Below are 15,656 nucleotides of genomic sequence, written 5' to 3' on the forward strand. Positions count from 1 at the left end.
TTATTTTTAATGTGGGTCCACTTTATAGGATACCTTAGTCCTACATGAATCTTGTAATTGACACGGTTTGTGAGTGTGTGGGGAGGTGTGCATAGGCTTACCACACCTCCCGTGGCCAAGCATATGCCTTTGTTTGTTTGTATTTCCTCCCATTGTGGCCTCAATTCACTAAGCTTTATCAAACACTTTATCAAACGTTTGATAATTTACCTCATGGGTAAAATCTAATTTAGAATTCACTAAGGTGTTATATATTTATCGAATGTTTTAAACGTTCAATAAATCTATAACACCTTAGTGAATTCAAAATTAGATTTTACCCATGAGGAAAATTATCAAACGTTTGATAAAGTGTTTGATAAAGCTTAGTGAATTGAGGCCTGTGAGGGTCCTGGTCGGCATATTTGGGGCCCTCTGACCGGGACATACTGCATGTGCAGTATGACCTTTTGGCATGTCATGGCGTGGGAGATTGCATGTACAGCACTCTGGGTCCGCGGAGAGCGAGGTCACAAGCCTCCCGAGAGGACATACTGTGCATGCACAGCGCAGTTTTGGTAAAGAGGAACTTTACCAAAAATAGTAGTTCGGGGCAAAAAAATAGAAGGGAGATCAAGAAAAAAATAAGACAATTTAGGCCTAGAATAGGTATCGTATCTACTCTGTTTCCAACCTGTGAACTCTGAATTGGTGATCTCTCCAGGTGATTCGTAGACATGTCATGCTTATCTATTGATAATTCACTACAGTTGAGGGATTAGCAAATATCCTTGCAAAAACCCTTTTGATGTCCTGCTGTAATGAATGCATCTGAGTGACACATATTTATGTTTGTAAACAAAATCTATGTACCTCCTTCTGATGTTCAATGCATATAAACTGTGTTGTAATATTTTCCAGTCTACAGGAATAGAGTCTGAAGAAGGCTTATTAGCTAAAAGCTTACTCTATTTTTTTTTTTGAGATAGCCATTAAAGAGAGTCTGAAGTGTCATGAAATGCCACTTTTTTATGTAACATTCCTGTTCAGCAGTTTCGCCCTAACTAAAACGCTGCATCCCCGCGGCAGATCGCTACATTTAACCCCCCCCCCCCAAAATCCCCGTGGGAAAATGCGGGGATCACTTCCTCATAGAGGCAGAGCTTTGGGCAGTAGCTCGGCCTCCATGCTTTTCAATCCCCGCTGATCGCCGCCTCTCCCCGCCCCTCTCAGTCTTCCTTCACTGAGAGGGGCAGGGGAGAGGCGGAGATCCGCAGGGATTGACGTGAATGGAGGCAGAGCTGCCTCCCGAGGCAGCAAAATCCATGACCAAGAAAGTTGTAGATTTTTGCCCCAATGCCTAGTACACACCATACAATTTTCTGTTAGATTTCACCATACAATTTTCTGTAAAGGTGTCCATACATTAGAACGAATATGGGCAGATTCGACCAATAGACAAAGTTATCTCTAATCAAATCTGATTAGAAATAAATTTGTCTCTAATTGAATCTGCCCATACACTACAGTCCGATTTCCGTCCGATTTCAGCATGAAATCATCAGGGAATCTGCTGAGCCGCCGCGTCCGCCCCGCCGCTGCCCCCAAAATGTATAAATGTATGTTGTGTAGCGCATGCATACATTACCTGTCCTGTAGCAGCTCGCTGGGTCCATCCGTCCATCTCGCCGGGTAAGCCGCATACATGCTAGTGGCGCATAGCATCTGACGTCAGCCGCTATGTGCCTTCGTGACGTCATAGTGCCGCCGGCGTGTATGCGGAACCCGGAGATGGACAGAAACCGCGTGGAGGCGAACACCGGACAGGTAATGTATGAATGCACTACACACTACATTCATTTATACATTGCGGTGGCAGCGGCGGGGGTTTAGTCATCTCGTTGCTCGTTCGCAATTCGGCCGCCGTACCGCCGCGCACCCAACCAACCTCGGCCTGACATTTTCCAACATGCGCGATCGACTGTGCGGCCAATGTCTGTCACGAAATTGATCGCTTTGTCGGTCAGGCATGCACTTGGCAGCACCAATTTTCATCCAATTCGATTATAATAATCGAATTGGATGGTCGATTGGTTGGTTGGTCGCCTAGTGTATGGCCCCCTTTAGATTTTTTCTGTTAGATTATCTTCTGTAGAGAGTCTCTACTAGAGACTGATCATTATCTCTGCTGCATTGTCTTCTGCTTATCTCCTGCTGAGTAGAACAATGCCTAATTGCTAGGCAGATAGATGGTTAGATCTATCTGGCAGGTAAATCTAACAGAAAATCTAACAGAAATTTGTATGGTGGTGTGTACCTAGCATAAGATTTGGGGGGTTTAAATTTAGCAATCTGCCGTGGGGATGTGGCGTTTTAGTTAGGGCGAAACTGCTGAACATAAATATTACTTAAAAAGTGGCATTTTATGAGACTTCAGAGTCTCTTTAAAGAGACTCTGTAACAATTTTTTCAGCCTTAGTTCTTCTATCCTATAAGTTCCTATGCCTGTTCTAATCTGCTCTGGCTTACTGCAGTCTTTCCTAACTGCACTGTCTCTGTAATAAATCAATGTATCTTTCCTCTGTCCTGTTTGTCGGGCTAAAGCTTGATTGTGTGGAATGTGCAGGGCTGCTTGTGATTGGTAGAAGCGATACACACCCTCTGCAGGCCCCCTGCATACTCTGAATGACTCATACACTATGCTTAGCTGAGCCTATTAGAAGCTGGTTAGTTTGTTTGTAAACACTGCCTAAAACTGTTAATTACAAGCCAGGATTGCAGCAGAGAGTGGCAGAAACAGCACAGAGGGGCACAGGAGAAAATAATGAATAGAATGGTATGCTTTTTATTGTAAGAATATTAGAGTACAGATTCTCTTTAAATGGTATCGTCCCGATCCAAAACTTCCTGAATAAATTTCTTGGATGGTTGCTTTTCCAATTCTGGCCAGTAGAGGGCAGCAGTGTTATACTTATACTAGGAGGAAACATCAGAGCGCGAAACTGGAAAGTTTGACTTCATAAAAATGCCTGAAAATAGTCTTTTTCCATTGACTGAGTTTATTTCTACTGCAGGAATAATCGAAAGAGGTCTCCATCTAAAGCTGTCACATGTTCTCTGCTTCTGATGTGCCATTCAAATTCTTAAGTTGTATTGAATGTTTTTTATTAATTGAGGCATCAACGGTATGGTATCTGTTTTCCAATATATGCATAATAAATTACGTGCAGCACACAAAACATGTGTAGTGATAAAGCTCAGATAGAACAGGCAATGAAGTATGGAATTGCAAGATAAGCTCACACAAGATTGTCAATTACTACTATACAGTATTACTGTTAATGATGTGGACTTTATGGTTTTCGGGGTTAATTTTATTTATTTTTATTTTTTCACATATTTTAGTGCCTTGCTTTTATTTTCGTGCATTGTTTTAAAGACACTAGCAAAGTATCAATCGTATAACAATACTAAGAGATGCGATCAGCTAAAATGGAATTAATTTGCATGAACAAAGCTAAAGGCTGCCTTACACTAATCGATTGCCACCAGATCGACGAGCAGATAGATCCCTCTGTGATCGAATTTGATCAAAGAGGGATCTATTGGCTGCCTACACTGCAAACAGATTTTGAATTGATTTCACTATGAAACCAATTCACAATCTGTGGAGCTTCCGCCCCCAGCATACATTACCTGATCCGGCCGGTGCGACTCCCCCGGTATCCGCTGTCTCTTCTCCACTCTGGGCTTCAGCTTCTCTTTAATTCCTGTCGGGGGACGTTTAAACAGTAGATGGCGCTCTACTGTTTAAACTTCAGGAAGTAAGTGAAGCCAGCTGGAGCCCAGCGCGGAGAAGGGACAGCGGGGACAGGCGCAGGCGGAACAGGTAATGTATTGCCGCTAGCGTCGGTCGTCGAATATTCGAACGCCGCTATCGACACACTCCCAACCCTCGCGGACAGATCGTCGAGATAGATCGATTTTGGACGGAAATCGGTTGTTTGGTCAGCATTTGCGCATCGATTTCACAGCAGATTCGATCACAGTGATCGAATCTGCTGTCTATCGGTGGGAAATCGTGTAAGTGTATGGGCACCTTATGTGTAAAACTTTAGCTATTTAGCCATATCTCCCAACTTTTTGAGATAAAAAAGAGGGACACATAGGCCACACCCCTGTCACACCCCTAGCCACACCTCCTGCACACCCTTAATCACGCATACCATAACGTTTTCATAAAATAAATATGCTGTTTTATAATTCAGACCACACTGGTCCTTTCGGTCCAGTTTCATTTTCCTTCACATTAACATTTTAAAATAAAAAATAGATCTAATTAAAGGATGGGAATAAAGATTAGAGTGCCACGTGGCAAGTGACACGTGGCAAGTGCCACATGACACGTGCTAAGTGCCAATTGCCACGTGCCACGTCCGGCATGCTCTTGGCCCCACACGTTACACCTGCTGCTGCTGCATTGCCCTGGTCCTGCTGCCTGTGCAGCTCCCACCGCCAGGCCAGGGTGCCACAGGCCACTGATACCACCTATATTTAACCCAAAACACAATTGTTGCGTAATTTTTCGGAGGTGTCTTGTCTGAAAACTGCCATGTCCTAGTTGTGCAGTTGTACTTTGGACACAATGTGGGCTGCACGACAGCTGTCTGGAGCCTAGGCCTAATGTTGATTGACAGCCATTTTTTTTTGGAGGGGGGGGGGGGGGGTTTAAGTCCCCACATCATCAATTAGTGTTCCCCTTTAAAAAATAATGATGCTACATGCCTCATTTACCCTAAAACAAGTTTTTAAGGCAATTTAAAGGGCACTTCCGTTTTTTCTATCCAGATATCCGAATCCACCCGGATAGCCCGGATAATGCGTTTGGATATCCGCATGAACGCGGATATCTGGGTATCCGGATCCGGATCAATTCGGATTTTGAAAAGGGATATCCGAGCTCCCCTGATTATTGGGAACTGTGCATACATGAAAAAGCTTTGTTTTCTGAATGGAAATGTCCTGCACTGATTAACACGTGAATACCGGCTCCAGTCCCCAGGCATAGGGGGACTGGTAATAAGCAGGAAGAGACCCACTGCCACTGGGAGTAATATGTACCTTCTACTACCCTAAATTACCAAGCATCCCTAATAGTCAATGTGCCTGGCAGGGTAGGATGGATTTATTCCCTTCCTTGCAGGGCACCTTCCCTTCCCCAACTCTTACAGCCATAGGATGGTAAAAAGAGCAAGTGGACCTATGTGCGTTTAGTACTGTTTCTTATTTCTCATTACCACCCCCTATGTCTGGAGACATTGTTTTTCAAAGCTTCCTTCAATGCACAACATGCCATGCCTGCTGCAGAACAGGTTCAGCACCTTGGAAAGTTCCTGCTGTGTGACTAGATAGCTGATATTCTCAAATGGCCATACCAGTGGGATGGAAAAAGTTATTGCACCTACTTATGTGTGAGAGAAATCTCAAGTCATAGGATGGGGACTGAATTATGGGTTAGTACCACTTATCTCCATTTTACACAGTGTAATTTGGGAAGGGGGGGGGGGGGGGGGGGAGAGAACTTCTCAGACTGCAAGTGAACCTGCTTGTTTGCTATAGGAGAAGCCCAGTAATCATGTGGCTGCTATTTTATTTCAAACCTTTTTTCTTTTTTAACTGCTATACATTTGAGTCATAGTGTAATTTAAGTAACCAAAAACTTTTGGTTCGTTTTGTATACAGTGGGTAAAATTAGTAATTTCTGTTACGGTCCATGTGTCCCTGGGATCGCCATAGCTTCAATCTGACCTTTTCTAGTCAAAGCAATAGGAACTAATGCTGGGAATACACAATAAGATTTTTCAGCAGATTTACTGTCTGATCAGTTTTCCAATCAATTTTCCAATCGTTTTTCTGATAGATTTACATTCACTTCTATGAGAAATTGGTCAGGAAAACGATCGAAAATCAGATCGAACCTGTCGGAAATTATCTATCGAACCATCTATCTGTCAAAAAGTCTCATGGTGTATTCCCAGCATTAGTGACAGCAATAGAACTCTTCCTATTACACTGTAAGAGAAGGATTGGTAACGTATGTCGCTTCTGCTGCCATGCTTTGCATCCAGGCCCCCCTAGTCCTTGGGGCACCCCATGACAGCAGGGGTTGTGGGGGCTATTCTTATGCCCCAGTTCTGCTATATGTCTCTATGGGGCCTCTTTAGAGAGTTGCTTACGTGTGGCAGAGCACACAGAGAAGAATGCAGACATTTTGATTTGCTGTGATCACTTCCTGCTTTTGTCTATTCCGGATCCAGAAGCGACATGTGATCCTGACCAGCAAATAAGAGCCTTGCAAATGTGGTGATATGTTGCCCCATCCATTTTGCTTTGTCAAGCTCCATATTCCCTGCTGCTCCCACAACAAGATGCTACCATGACTATGCTTTACTGTAGGTGTAGTGCTCTTTGGATGGTAGTTGTATTGCTTTTCTGCTAGACATATAAATTGGTCTCAATATTGGTCTCATTTGTTCATAACAACTTTTTCCATTTGGCTTCAGATTCTTTATAGTAGAAAACTCCACAGAGAGAGACTTAATGTGGCCTTTCTGTTTTGATGCAACCTTCCCACACAAACCATATTTGAGTAGCACTTGTGATATTGATGTCCCATGCACATAACCACAACTTGTTGCCATATTCTTGTCTATGTATTAAAATTGCCATGAGCTTCTTGGCAGCCTTACTTCCTGGTTTCCTCCTCATTCCTCTATCCAGTTTGGAGAGACAGCCTGATTCAGTAGGGTTGTAGTAAACTTAATTGAGCTCCTTTGAAATTATTTTTGTATCAGCCTCCTAACTTGTATCTGATTTTATTCCTCAGATCTTTTCACAGTCCCTTACCACCCATAGTTAATTGTTTGCTTTCAATTGCGCTACCAAGCACTGGAAGACTCCAGGAATAGCTGTTTTCATGCTGAACCAATCAAAATGATTACAGCTGATAACATGTGGACGCCAATTAGCTTGGAATGCAGTGGAAAAGTTATACCTGAATGAATTTAAAAGTATTTACTGTTATAAGCAGCATTAAGTAAATTCAGCTGGAAAATGCGAGTGTCTTTATTTTAGGTGACATGTGAATATATATAACCCAATAATTATGCATATAACCCTTAGATTTATCAAATTAAACAGTAATATACTTTATATTGGTGGTGGAGCAGGATTCTGTTCAATACCCAGTGTAAGCATTACTGTTTTTTAGGGCTTGTTCACACTGCAGGCGTTTTACACTTTTATTCGCCCGCGGGCGGTTTTTAAAAACGCCCCCCAACCGCGTGGACAATGAATGTCTATGAGAAGGTTCATATCGTGCGCTGTGTGGCTAGCAAAGCGGTGCGTGTTCCATTTTTGAGGCGATTATTATAGGAGAAATGCAAAACGCTCACAAAATCGCTTTCTGTAGCAATTGCGATTGTGTACGCGTTGTTAACAATAAATACATTGTATTTATTCTTTTCCGGGTCAAAGAGTTCACTTCCTGACTTGCGTCAGGGAGTGAGTTACAAAACTGTTCGGAAAAAACGCTTAGAAAACCGCTAAGCACAAAAACGAATCGCCCACCCAAGCGCCAGGAATCGGAAAAAAAAGACGCCTCAAAAACAGCCCAACGCGGACGGACACGCTAGCCGATCACAATGTGAACAAGGCTTGAAGGTGTGTTTGAATACAGGTAACTGCTTAGAAAATAACTTTCTCCAATTATAAAAGCATACCGATAATGCATGAAAAATGCTCTATGGTGAGGAAAGAAAGAAAAGCACTTCTGAAAACAGCTTAGAAGGCAACCAGAGAAAAAGGTATAAGCAAAAAGCACAACCTGTACCATGGATAGTGTTTGCTTAGGTCTCTTTCACACCAGAGCCCATTTGCTGTGTTTTAGCGCAAAGTCGAAACTTTGCATTACCCAAGGTAAAATGAAAGTCCATAGACTTTCATTTTACCTTTCACACCCGACGCTGCGTTGCGGTTTGATGCACCCGGGAGCTTTTAATCGTCGGGAGCTGGCGTTTTCCCGTTGGGTTAATTAATTACTACCGCCACTGATTGCGTTGCACCGCAATATCCAGACGACATGCTGCAGGGCATATAACGTGAGGACGAGAATGGCTCCTGCGAGAACGCATGTAATGAGAATGGCTCCTGCGAGAATGAGAACGCATGTAACGAGAATGGCTCCTGCGAGAACGAGAACACATGTAACGAGAATGCCTCCTGCGAGAACGAGAACGCATGTAACGAGAATGGCTCCTGCGAGAACGAGAACGCATGTAATGAGAATGGCTCCTGCGAAAATGAGAACACATGTAACGAGAATGCCTCCTGCGAGAACGAGAACACATGTAACGAGAATTGCTCCTGCGATAATGAGAACGCATGTAATGAGAATGGCTCCTGCGAGAACGAGAGCGCATGTAACGAGAATGGCTCCTGCGAGAACGAGAACACATGTAACGAGAATGGCTCCTACGAGAACACATGTAACGAGAATTGCTCCTGCGATAATGAGAACGCATGTAATGAGAATGGCTCCTGCGAGAACGAGAACGCATGTAACGAGAATGGCTCCTGCGATAATGAGAACGCATGTAATGAGAATGGCTCCTGCGAGAACGAGAACGCATGTAACGAGAATGGCTCCTGCGAGAATGAGAATGCATGTAACGAGAATGGCTCCTGCGAGAACGAGAACACATGTAACGAGAATGGCTCCTGCGAGAACGAGAACACATGTAACGAGAATTGCTCCTGCGATAATGAGAACGCATGTAACGAGAATGGCTCCTGCGAGAACGAGAACGCATGTAATGAGAATGGCTCCTGCGAGAATGAGAACGCATGTAACGAGAATGGCTCCTGCGAGAACGAGAACACATGTAACGAGAATGGCTCCTGCGAGAACGAGAACACATGTAACGAGAATGGCTCCTGCGAGAACGAGAACACATGTAACGAGAATGGCTCCTGCGATAATGAGAACACATGTAACGAGAATTGCTCCTGCGAGAACGAGATCACATGTAACGAGAATGCCTCCTGCGAGAACGAGAACGCATGTAACGAGAATGGCTCCTGCGAGAACGAGAACGCATGTAACGAGAATGGCTCCTGCGATAATGAGAACGCATGTAACAAGAATGGCTCCTGCGAGAACGAGAACACATGTAACGAGAATGGCTCCTGTGAGAACGAGAACACATGTAACGAGAATGGCTCCTGCGAGAACGAGAACGCATGTAATGAGAATGGCTCCTGCGAGAACGAGAACACATGTAACGAGAATGGCTCCTGCGAGAACGAGAACACATGTAACGAGAATGCCTCCTGCGAGAACGAGAACGCATGTAACGAGAATGGCTCCTGCGATAATGAGAACGCATGTAACGAGAATGGCTCCTGCGAGAACGAGAACGCATGTAACGAGAATGGCTCCTGCGAGAACGAGAACGCATGTAACGAGAATCGCTCCTGCGAGAACGAGAACACATGTAACGAGAATGCCTCCTGCGAGAACGAGAACACATGTAACGAGAATGCCTCCTGCGAGAACGAGAACGCATGTAACGAGAATGGCTCCTGCGAGAACGAGAACGCATGTAACGAGAATGGCTCCTGCGAGAACGAGAACGCATGTAACGAGAATGGCTCCTGCGAGAATGAGAACGCATGTAACGAGAATTGCTCCTGCGAGAACGAGAACGCATGTAATGAGAATGCCTCCTGCGAGAACACATGTAACGAGAATTGCTCCTGCGATAATGAGAACGCATGTAACGAGAATGGCTCCTGCGAGAACGAGAACGCATGTAACGAGAATGGCTCCTGCGATAATGAGAACGCATGTAACGAGAATGGCTCCTGCGAGAACGAGAACGCATGTAACGAGAATGGCTCCTGCGAGGACGAGAACACATGTAACGAGAATGGCTCCTGCGAGAACGAGAACGCATGTAATGAGAATGGCTCCTGCGAGAACGAGAACGCATGTAACAAGAATGGCTCCTGCGAGAACGAGAACGCATGTAACAAGAATGGCTCCTGCGAGAACGAGAACGCATGTAACAAGAATGGCTCCTGCGAGAACGAGAACACATGTAACGAGAATGGCTCCTGCGAGAATGAGAACGCATGTAACGAGAATGGCTCCTGCAAGAACGAGAACGCATGTAACGAGAATGGCTCCTGCGAGAACGAGAACGCATGTAACGAGAATGGCTCCTGCGAGAATGAGAACGCATGTAACGAGAATTGCTCCTGCGATAATGAGAACGCATGTAACGAGAATGGCTCCTGCGAGAACAAGAACACATGTAACGAGAATGGCTCCTGTGAGAACGAGAACACATGTAACGAGAATGCCTCCTGCGAGAACGAGAACGCATGTAACGAGAATGGCTCCTGCGATAATGAGAACGCATGTAATATGAATGGCTCCTGCGAGAACGAGAACGCATGTAACAAGAATGGTTCCTGCGAGAACGAGAACGCATGTAACGAGAATGGCTCCTGCGAGAACGAGAACGCATGTAACAAGAATGGCTCCTGCGAGAACGAGAACACATGTAACGAGAATGGCTCCTGCAAGAATGAGAACGCATGTAACGAGAATGGCTCCTGCGAGAACGAGAACGCATGTAACGAGAATGGCTCCTGCGAGAACGAGAACGCATGTAACGAGAATGGCTCCTGCGAGAATGAGAACGCATGTAACGAGAATGGCTCCTGCAAGAACGAGAACGCATGTAACGAGAATGGCTCCTGCGAGAATGAGAACGCATGTAATGAGAATGGCTCCTGCGAGAATGAGAACGCATGTAACGAGAATGGCTCCTGCGAGAACGAGAACGCATGTAACGAGAATGGCTCCTGCGAGAACGAGAACGCATGTAACGAGAATGGCTCCTGCGAGAACGAGAACGCATATAACGAGAATGGCTCCTGCGAGAATGAGAACGCATGTAACGAGAATGGCTCCTGCGAGAACGAGAACGCATGTAACGAGAATGGCTCCTGCGAGAACGAGAACGCATGTAACGAGAATGGCTCCTGCGAGAATGAGAACGCATGTAACGAGAATGGCTCCTGCGAGAACGAGAACGCATGTAACGAGAATGGCTCCTGCGAGAACGAGAACGCATGTAACGAGAATGGCTCCTGCGAGAATGAAAACGCATGTAATGAGAATGCCTCCTGCGAGAACGAGAACGCATGTAACGAGAATGGCTCCTGCGAGAACGAGAACGCATGTAACGAGAATGGCTCCTGCGAGAATGAGAACGCATGTAACGAGAATGGCTCCTGCGAGAACGAGAACGCATGTAATGAGAATGGCTCCTGCGAGAACGAGAACGCATGTAATGAGAATGGCTCCTGCACGTGTTCTAGATGTGAAAGAGCCCTTAGTGTTTATAGCTATTGTACATTTTAGCTGAGGCATGAAAGAATGTACTGGCATGCCTGTGCACAGACATGTAATTTCTGTACATTTATGTAAGTTCTCTTCCAAGTCAGTACAAAAAAAAATGAAAGATGCAGCTTAAAAGTAGTACACTACATACCCTAATCTGTTTTAAAGTGAAATAAAAATAATACATGAAATTAAAATAAATAAAATGAAGCTACAGCTTACTTGAAGCTCCTTTTACACTTGTGCGGTGCAGTGATTCCCTGGTATGGCAGCGTGCCATGGGATCACCACACTGCCTGAATCAGTATTTTAAACGAATCTGCGGCAGAGTGTGCATACAGGGTCATCTGCATTGTCCCGCCCCCTTTCAGTGATGTACTCTCTGCTGGACAGGAAGTATGTCACTGAATCCCTGTCGATCTGCCCATGCGCACAGCACCGCGCTCCATCGTTCATACTTACTACATCACCATAGACTTCCATTACTGCATAATCCGTGCAGTAGGCACGGTTCATGCAGTAACGCACTGTTGACTTTGTGACGGATTTTACTACTTCCATTGCACGCATTAAGTATGAAGTCTCCCGAGATTTGTATTGGTATAGCGGCCTCTTGTGGTAAAAAAAAAAGCTTGCCGCAACGCCATAGTGTAAAAGTGCCCACTAATGGTCCAATTTCTAGCGAAAAATCGTTAAAACGGATTGGTTGTAAATAATCTCCATTGATAGGCACAATCGATTATAAACGATTATAAAAATAGTCGTCCGATTGGATTTTCGTTGAACCAAAATTTGGATTTTCTTGTTGGTTGTGATAGATAGGAAGCAAAGATTGGTTTGTTGATGGTGTAGTGAACAATTTTACTTCTGATCAGAATTATCTGATTGCTCAAACGATTTTTCGCTAGAAATTGTATTGTTAATAGCCACCTTAAAAGGGCCTTGAAGGTCACACAAGTGACTCAAGACAATCCTTGGAGCTAGAGTTAAAAAGGTCTACAGATCCATAAACAGTTCTTCAATGCAGGGCTCGGCTTCAGATAAAATAGGGTCCTGGGCAAGCAACAATTGGGTCTGCATTACAGTAGACAGTATGTCTACCGAAAAACACAATTAAGCAGCATGTCCTCCAAATAACATAAATAGGTAGTATGTGCCCCTATGAGTTCATTACGCAGGCATATGCAATGAGCCAGCATGTATCTAAGTAACCCAAGTAAGCAGCGTACCTCTAACACATAGAAGCAAGCATGTCTCCAGGTAGTTCCTCCCAATATGGCCATGTGCCTCCAATAATCCTGGGGTATATTACCCTAGTATTCAGCCAATATAGCTATGTTCCTTCAACTATACACCCCCAGTATAGCCATGTGAGACCACTAGAAGCCCCCAATATAGCCATGTGCCCTATTGGAAACTCCTTAAATATATATCCTCCAATAGACATCCTCCAAGTAGAGCCTATTTCCCAAGATCCCTCATGCAGAGTACAGCAGGGAAGCATGTAAGGCAGCATTTACCATTACTTGTCATGGCAAAATTTTCCCCTCCACTTCACATTCTTCCCTGTGATACTCTGCATGGCCAAACAAGTAAACAACAACTTGGGGACTCCTTATAAAGTGAGAGAGGTTCTGGGGGTCTTCTGCAATGACAAGTTTTCCGAAGTTTAGAATCAGGATGATACCATTTATAGGCTAACTTAAAAGAAAAAAAAATATTGCATGTTGGGTTGGGGGGCCCGGCCAGTCAGAATATTCTGGGGCCCCCAGCTGTCGTGTGAACCAGTGTTTGTGGTTTTAAATTCTTTTTCTGCAGCTTCCAGGATGCGGGTGACAGGTGAGTGGTTAGGGAGGGGACCGTGTGGGAGGGGTGCCTGCACGGGGTGGTCCTGCTAGCGGCATAATCTATGATTACGTCCAACTGAAGCCTCCCACCTGAATGCTGTCTAATTTATTAAATTCCTGCTAGATTTGGTACGGCAGGCAAAGGGTGCACTTCCCTCTAGGTATTGCATGGTGGTTTGGGCTGTCGTTTGAACTAGTGTTTGTGGTTTTAAAAGAAAGCTTCTGGCTAATAAGCCTTCTTCAGACTTTACTCCTCCTGTAAGCTGGCTCTTCTTCATTGTGAGGGCTGGGAAAATTAGGAATACTCTTCCATCATATCTAGTTCTAGTAGAGGCCACAGCAGATGATTTTGCAAAGAGATTCTTGTTTAATAGCACAAACTATAGAGAACTGCCTACAATTCCAATGATTACTAACAAGATCTAGATAAGGGGATTTTATCCATTTGGATTCAGAAAGGATTTTTATATCCTTTGAAGCTAAGTGGCCCACGCTTTTCATGAGTTCCGTTTTGCTTTTACTGGATCAGCTAAGTTCTCTGGGGTTGCAGGATAGTGTCTTTTTACTGAATTTAATGAACAAATGTCTTTCTCCAGCCAAACTCACTATGTAACTATGTAAATATGTAACAATAAAAACCATAGAGGAAGGCTTCCCCATGCCACTGGCACACGGCCTCTATTCCACCGCCAACAGCATCATCATGATCCAGCTGAAGGGACCATTTACGCAAGTGGATTCATAAGTGGCTGAGCAAAGCAGGAGGGCGAGAACCGAGGGGATGTACAGGTGGGGAGCCAGCCAGTCTGCATGGAGCCAGAGTACTGAGGCAATCCCATCCCCTCCCTTGTCTTCCTGGATACACAGAGTCCAGGAGGTCTGAAGTGACAGGAAGTGCTGGCTCAGCATCAGTGACAATTCACACACTATTACCGGGAGTGACCACTACATCCGCCTCATCTAGAGGAAACTGATTTTCAGTCTCTCTTTTTTTTTATCTCCTTTTTCTTATGGAAAGTTTACAAACATACAAATTATTGCTATATACTGGTGTAACTGGTGTACTGGTGTAACACATCAGGCATAGCTGATGTGCCTGATGTGATACTAAACATATAATGTATCACTGTTTGACCTCTCCCCGTATAGCATTAGCTTCAATTTGAGAATTACAATAAACTTTTCTGACTGATATTAATATGTGAAAGATCTGATCAATGTATCACTCCTCTTCTTCTTTTGTTTAGTTGACTTAGACTCTTGGTGACCATATTATATATACTTCTGCACACCAGATGTCTCTGTCAATTACTGCTTCTTTCACTGTTGCATAGGCATGTTCATAGCTTCACATATGCTGTCTATCCATATTAGCCTCTGCCCTCCTATTCATCTTTTACCCATCAAGGATTTCTCCAAATAATCCGGTCTTCTCACTATGGACCAAAGTATTTGAATTTTAACCCTTTAGCAGCTAATTTATTTCAAGGCTTGAATTTAGCACTTTTTTATTACTTACTTGTTAAATTTCCCTGCTTATAACTAGTACTGCTGTCATGTGTGTATATGGCCACTTGTCACTAGGGGTCAGTGTGAGACAATAACAGAGGACTTCCACTTTCCGTTATATCCTATATTTTCTGCTAGTAGAGAGAGAGAGAGATCAAAGCATTCCAAGAACTTACAACACTACTAGTTCTGCTGACTGAGGACAAAAACAGTGCACTTATCAAGATAACTCTATTGAATTTGCCAATGGTTTAATAGTAGAATCGCCTCTTCTAGGGAACAATCTGGCCTTATATCTAGTATTGACTGGATAGATCTTCTGGCAGTCCATGGAATTCTCAGTAGCTTTCTCCACACCCAAAGCTCAAAAACATAGGATTTTCTACACTTGACCTTATTTATAGTTCAACTTTCTCAGCCATATGTTACTACTGAGAAGACCATAGCTTTAACTATCCTGATCTTTGTTGGTAAAGTGACATCTCTATCCTATAGTATCTTGTCCAAACTTGCCATAGCTTTCCTTCGAAGCAACAAGTGTCCTAATGTCATGGTGGCAGTCACCATCTGCAGAGATCTTTGATTTCAGGAAGATGAACTCTGTACATTTAAAATGGAATCTTTATATTGTATCGTGTGGGCACTTTAAGTCTCATTTACATTAGAGAGAAAAGGGGGAGTGAGTCAGTTTGCAGTGTGAAGTAGTCTGAACTCAGAGCTACATATGTAAAAGTGGATACTGTACATTTAAAGGGGCATGAGGGGATTTGGGCATGAGATATTCATAGTTCCAATCACCCCCATTGAACTGCCACCCCCCTTCCCTAACGTGTCCCACTTCTCCATCC

The 15,656-nt window shown here is 44.0% G+C and overlaps 1 protein-coding gene across 1 annotated transcript; it reads left to right on the plus strand.

The window, feature by feature from the left end:
* Nucleotides 1–1,770: 1,770 nt before the first annotated feature.
* LOC137562205 (cysteine-rich, acidic integral membrane protein-like) lies at nucleotides 1,771–15,391 on the plus strand. Its single transcript, XM_068273537.1, has 4 exons — nucleotides 1,771–1,806; nucleotides 8,144–11,399; nucleotides 13,271–13,291; nucleotides 15,213–15,391. The coding sequence occupies exons 1-4, from the start codon at nucleotides 1,771–1,773 to the stop codon at nucleotides 15,389–15,391; spliced, it is 3,492 nt and encodes a 1,163-aa protein (XP_068129638.1).
* The last annotated feature ends 265 nt before the right edge of the window (nucleotides 15,392–15,656 follow it).

Source organism: Hyperolius riggenbachi, chromosome 3 (genome assembly GCF_040937935.1).
Source record: "Hyperolius riggenbachi isolate aHypRig1 chromosome 3, aHypRig1.pri, whole genome shotgun sequence".
Lineage (NCBI taxonomy): Eukaryota > Metazoa > Chordata > Amphibia > Anura > Hyperoliidae > Hyperolius > Hyperolius riggenbachi.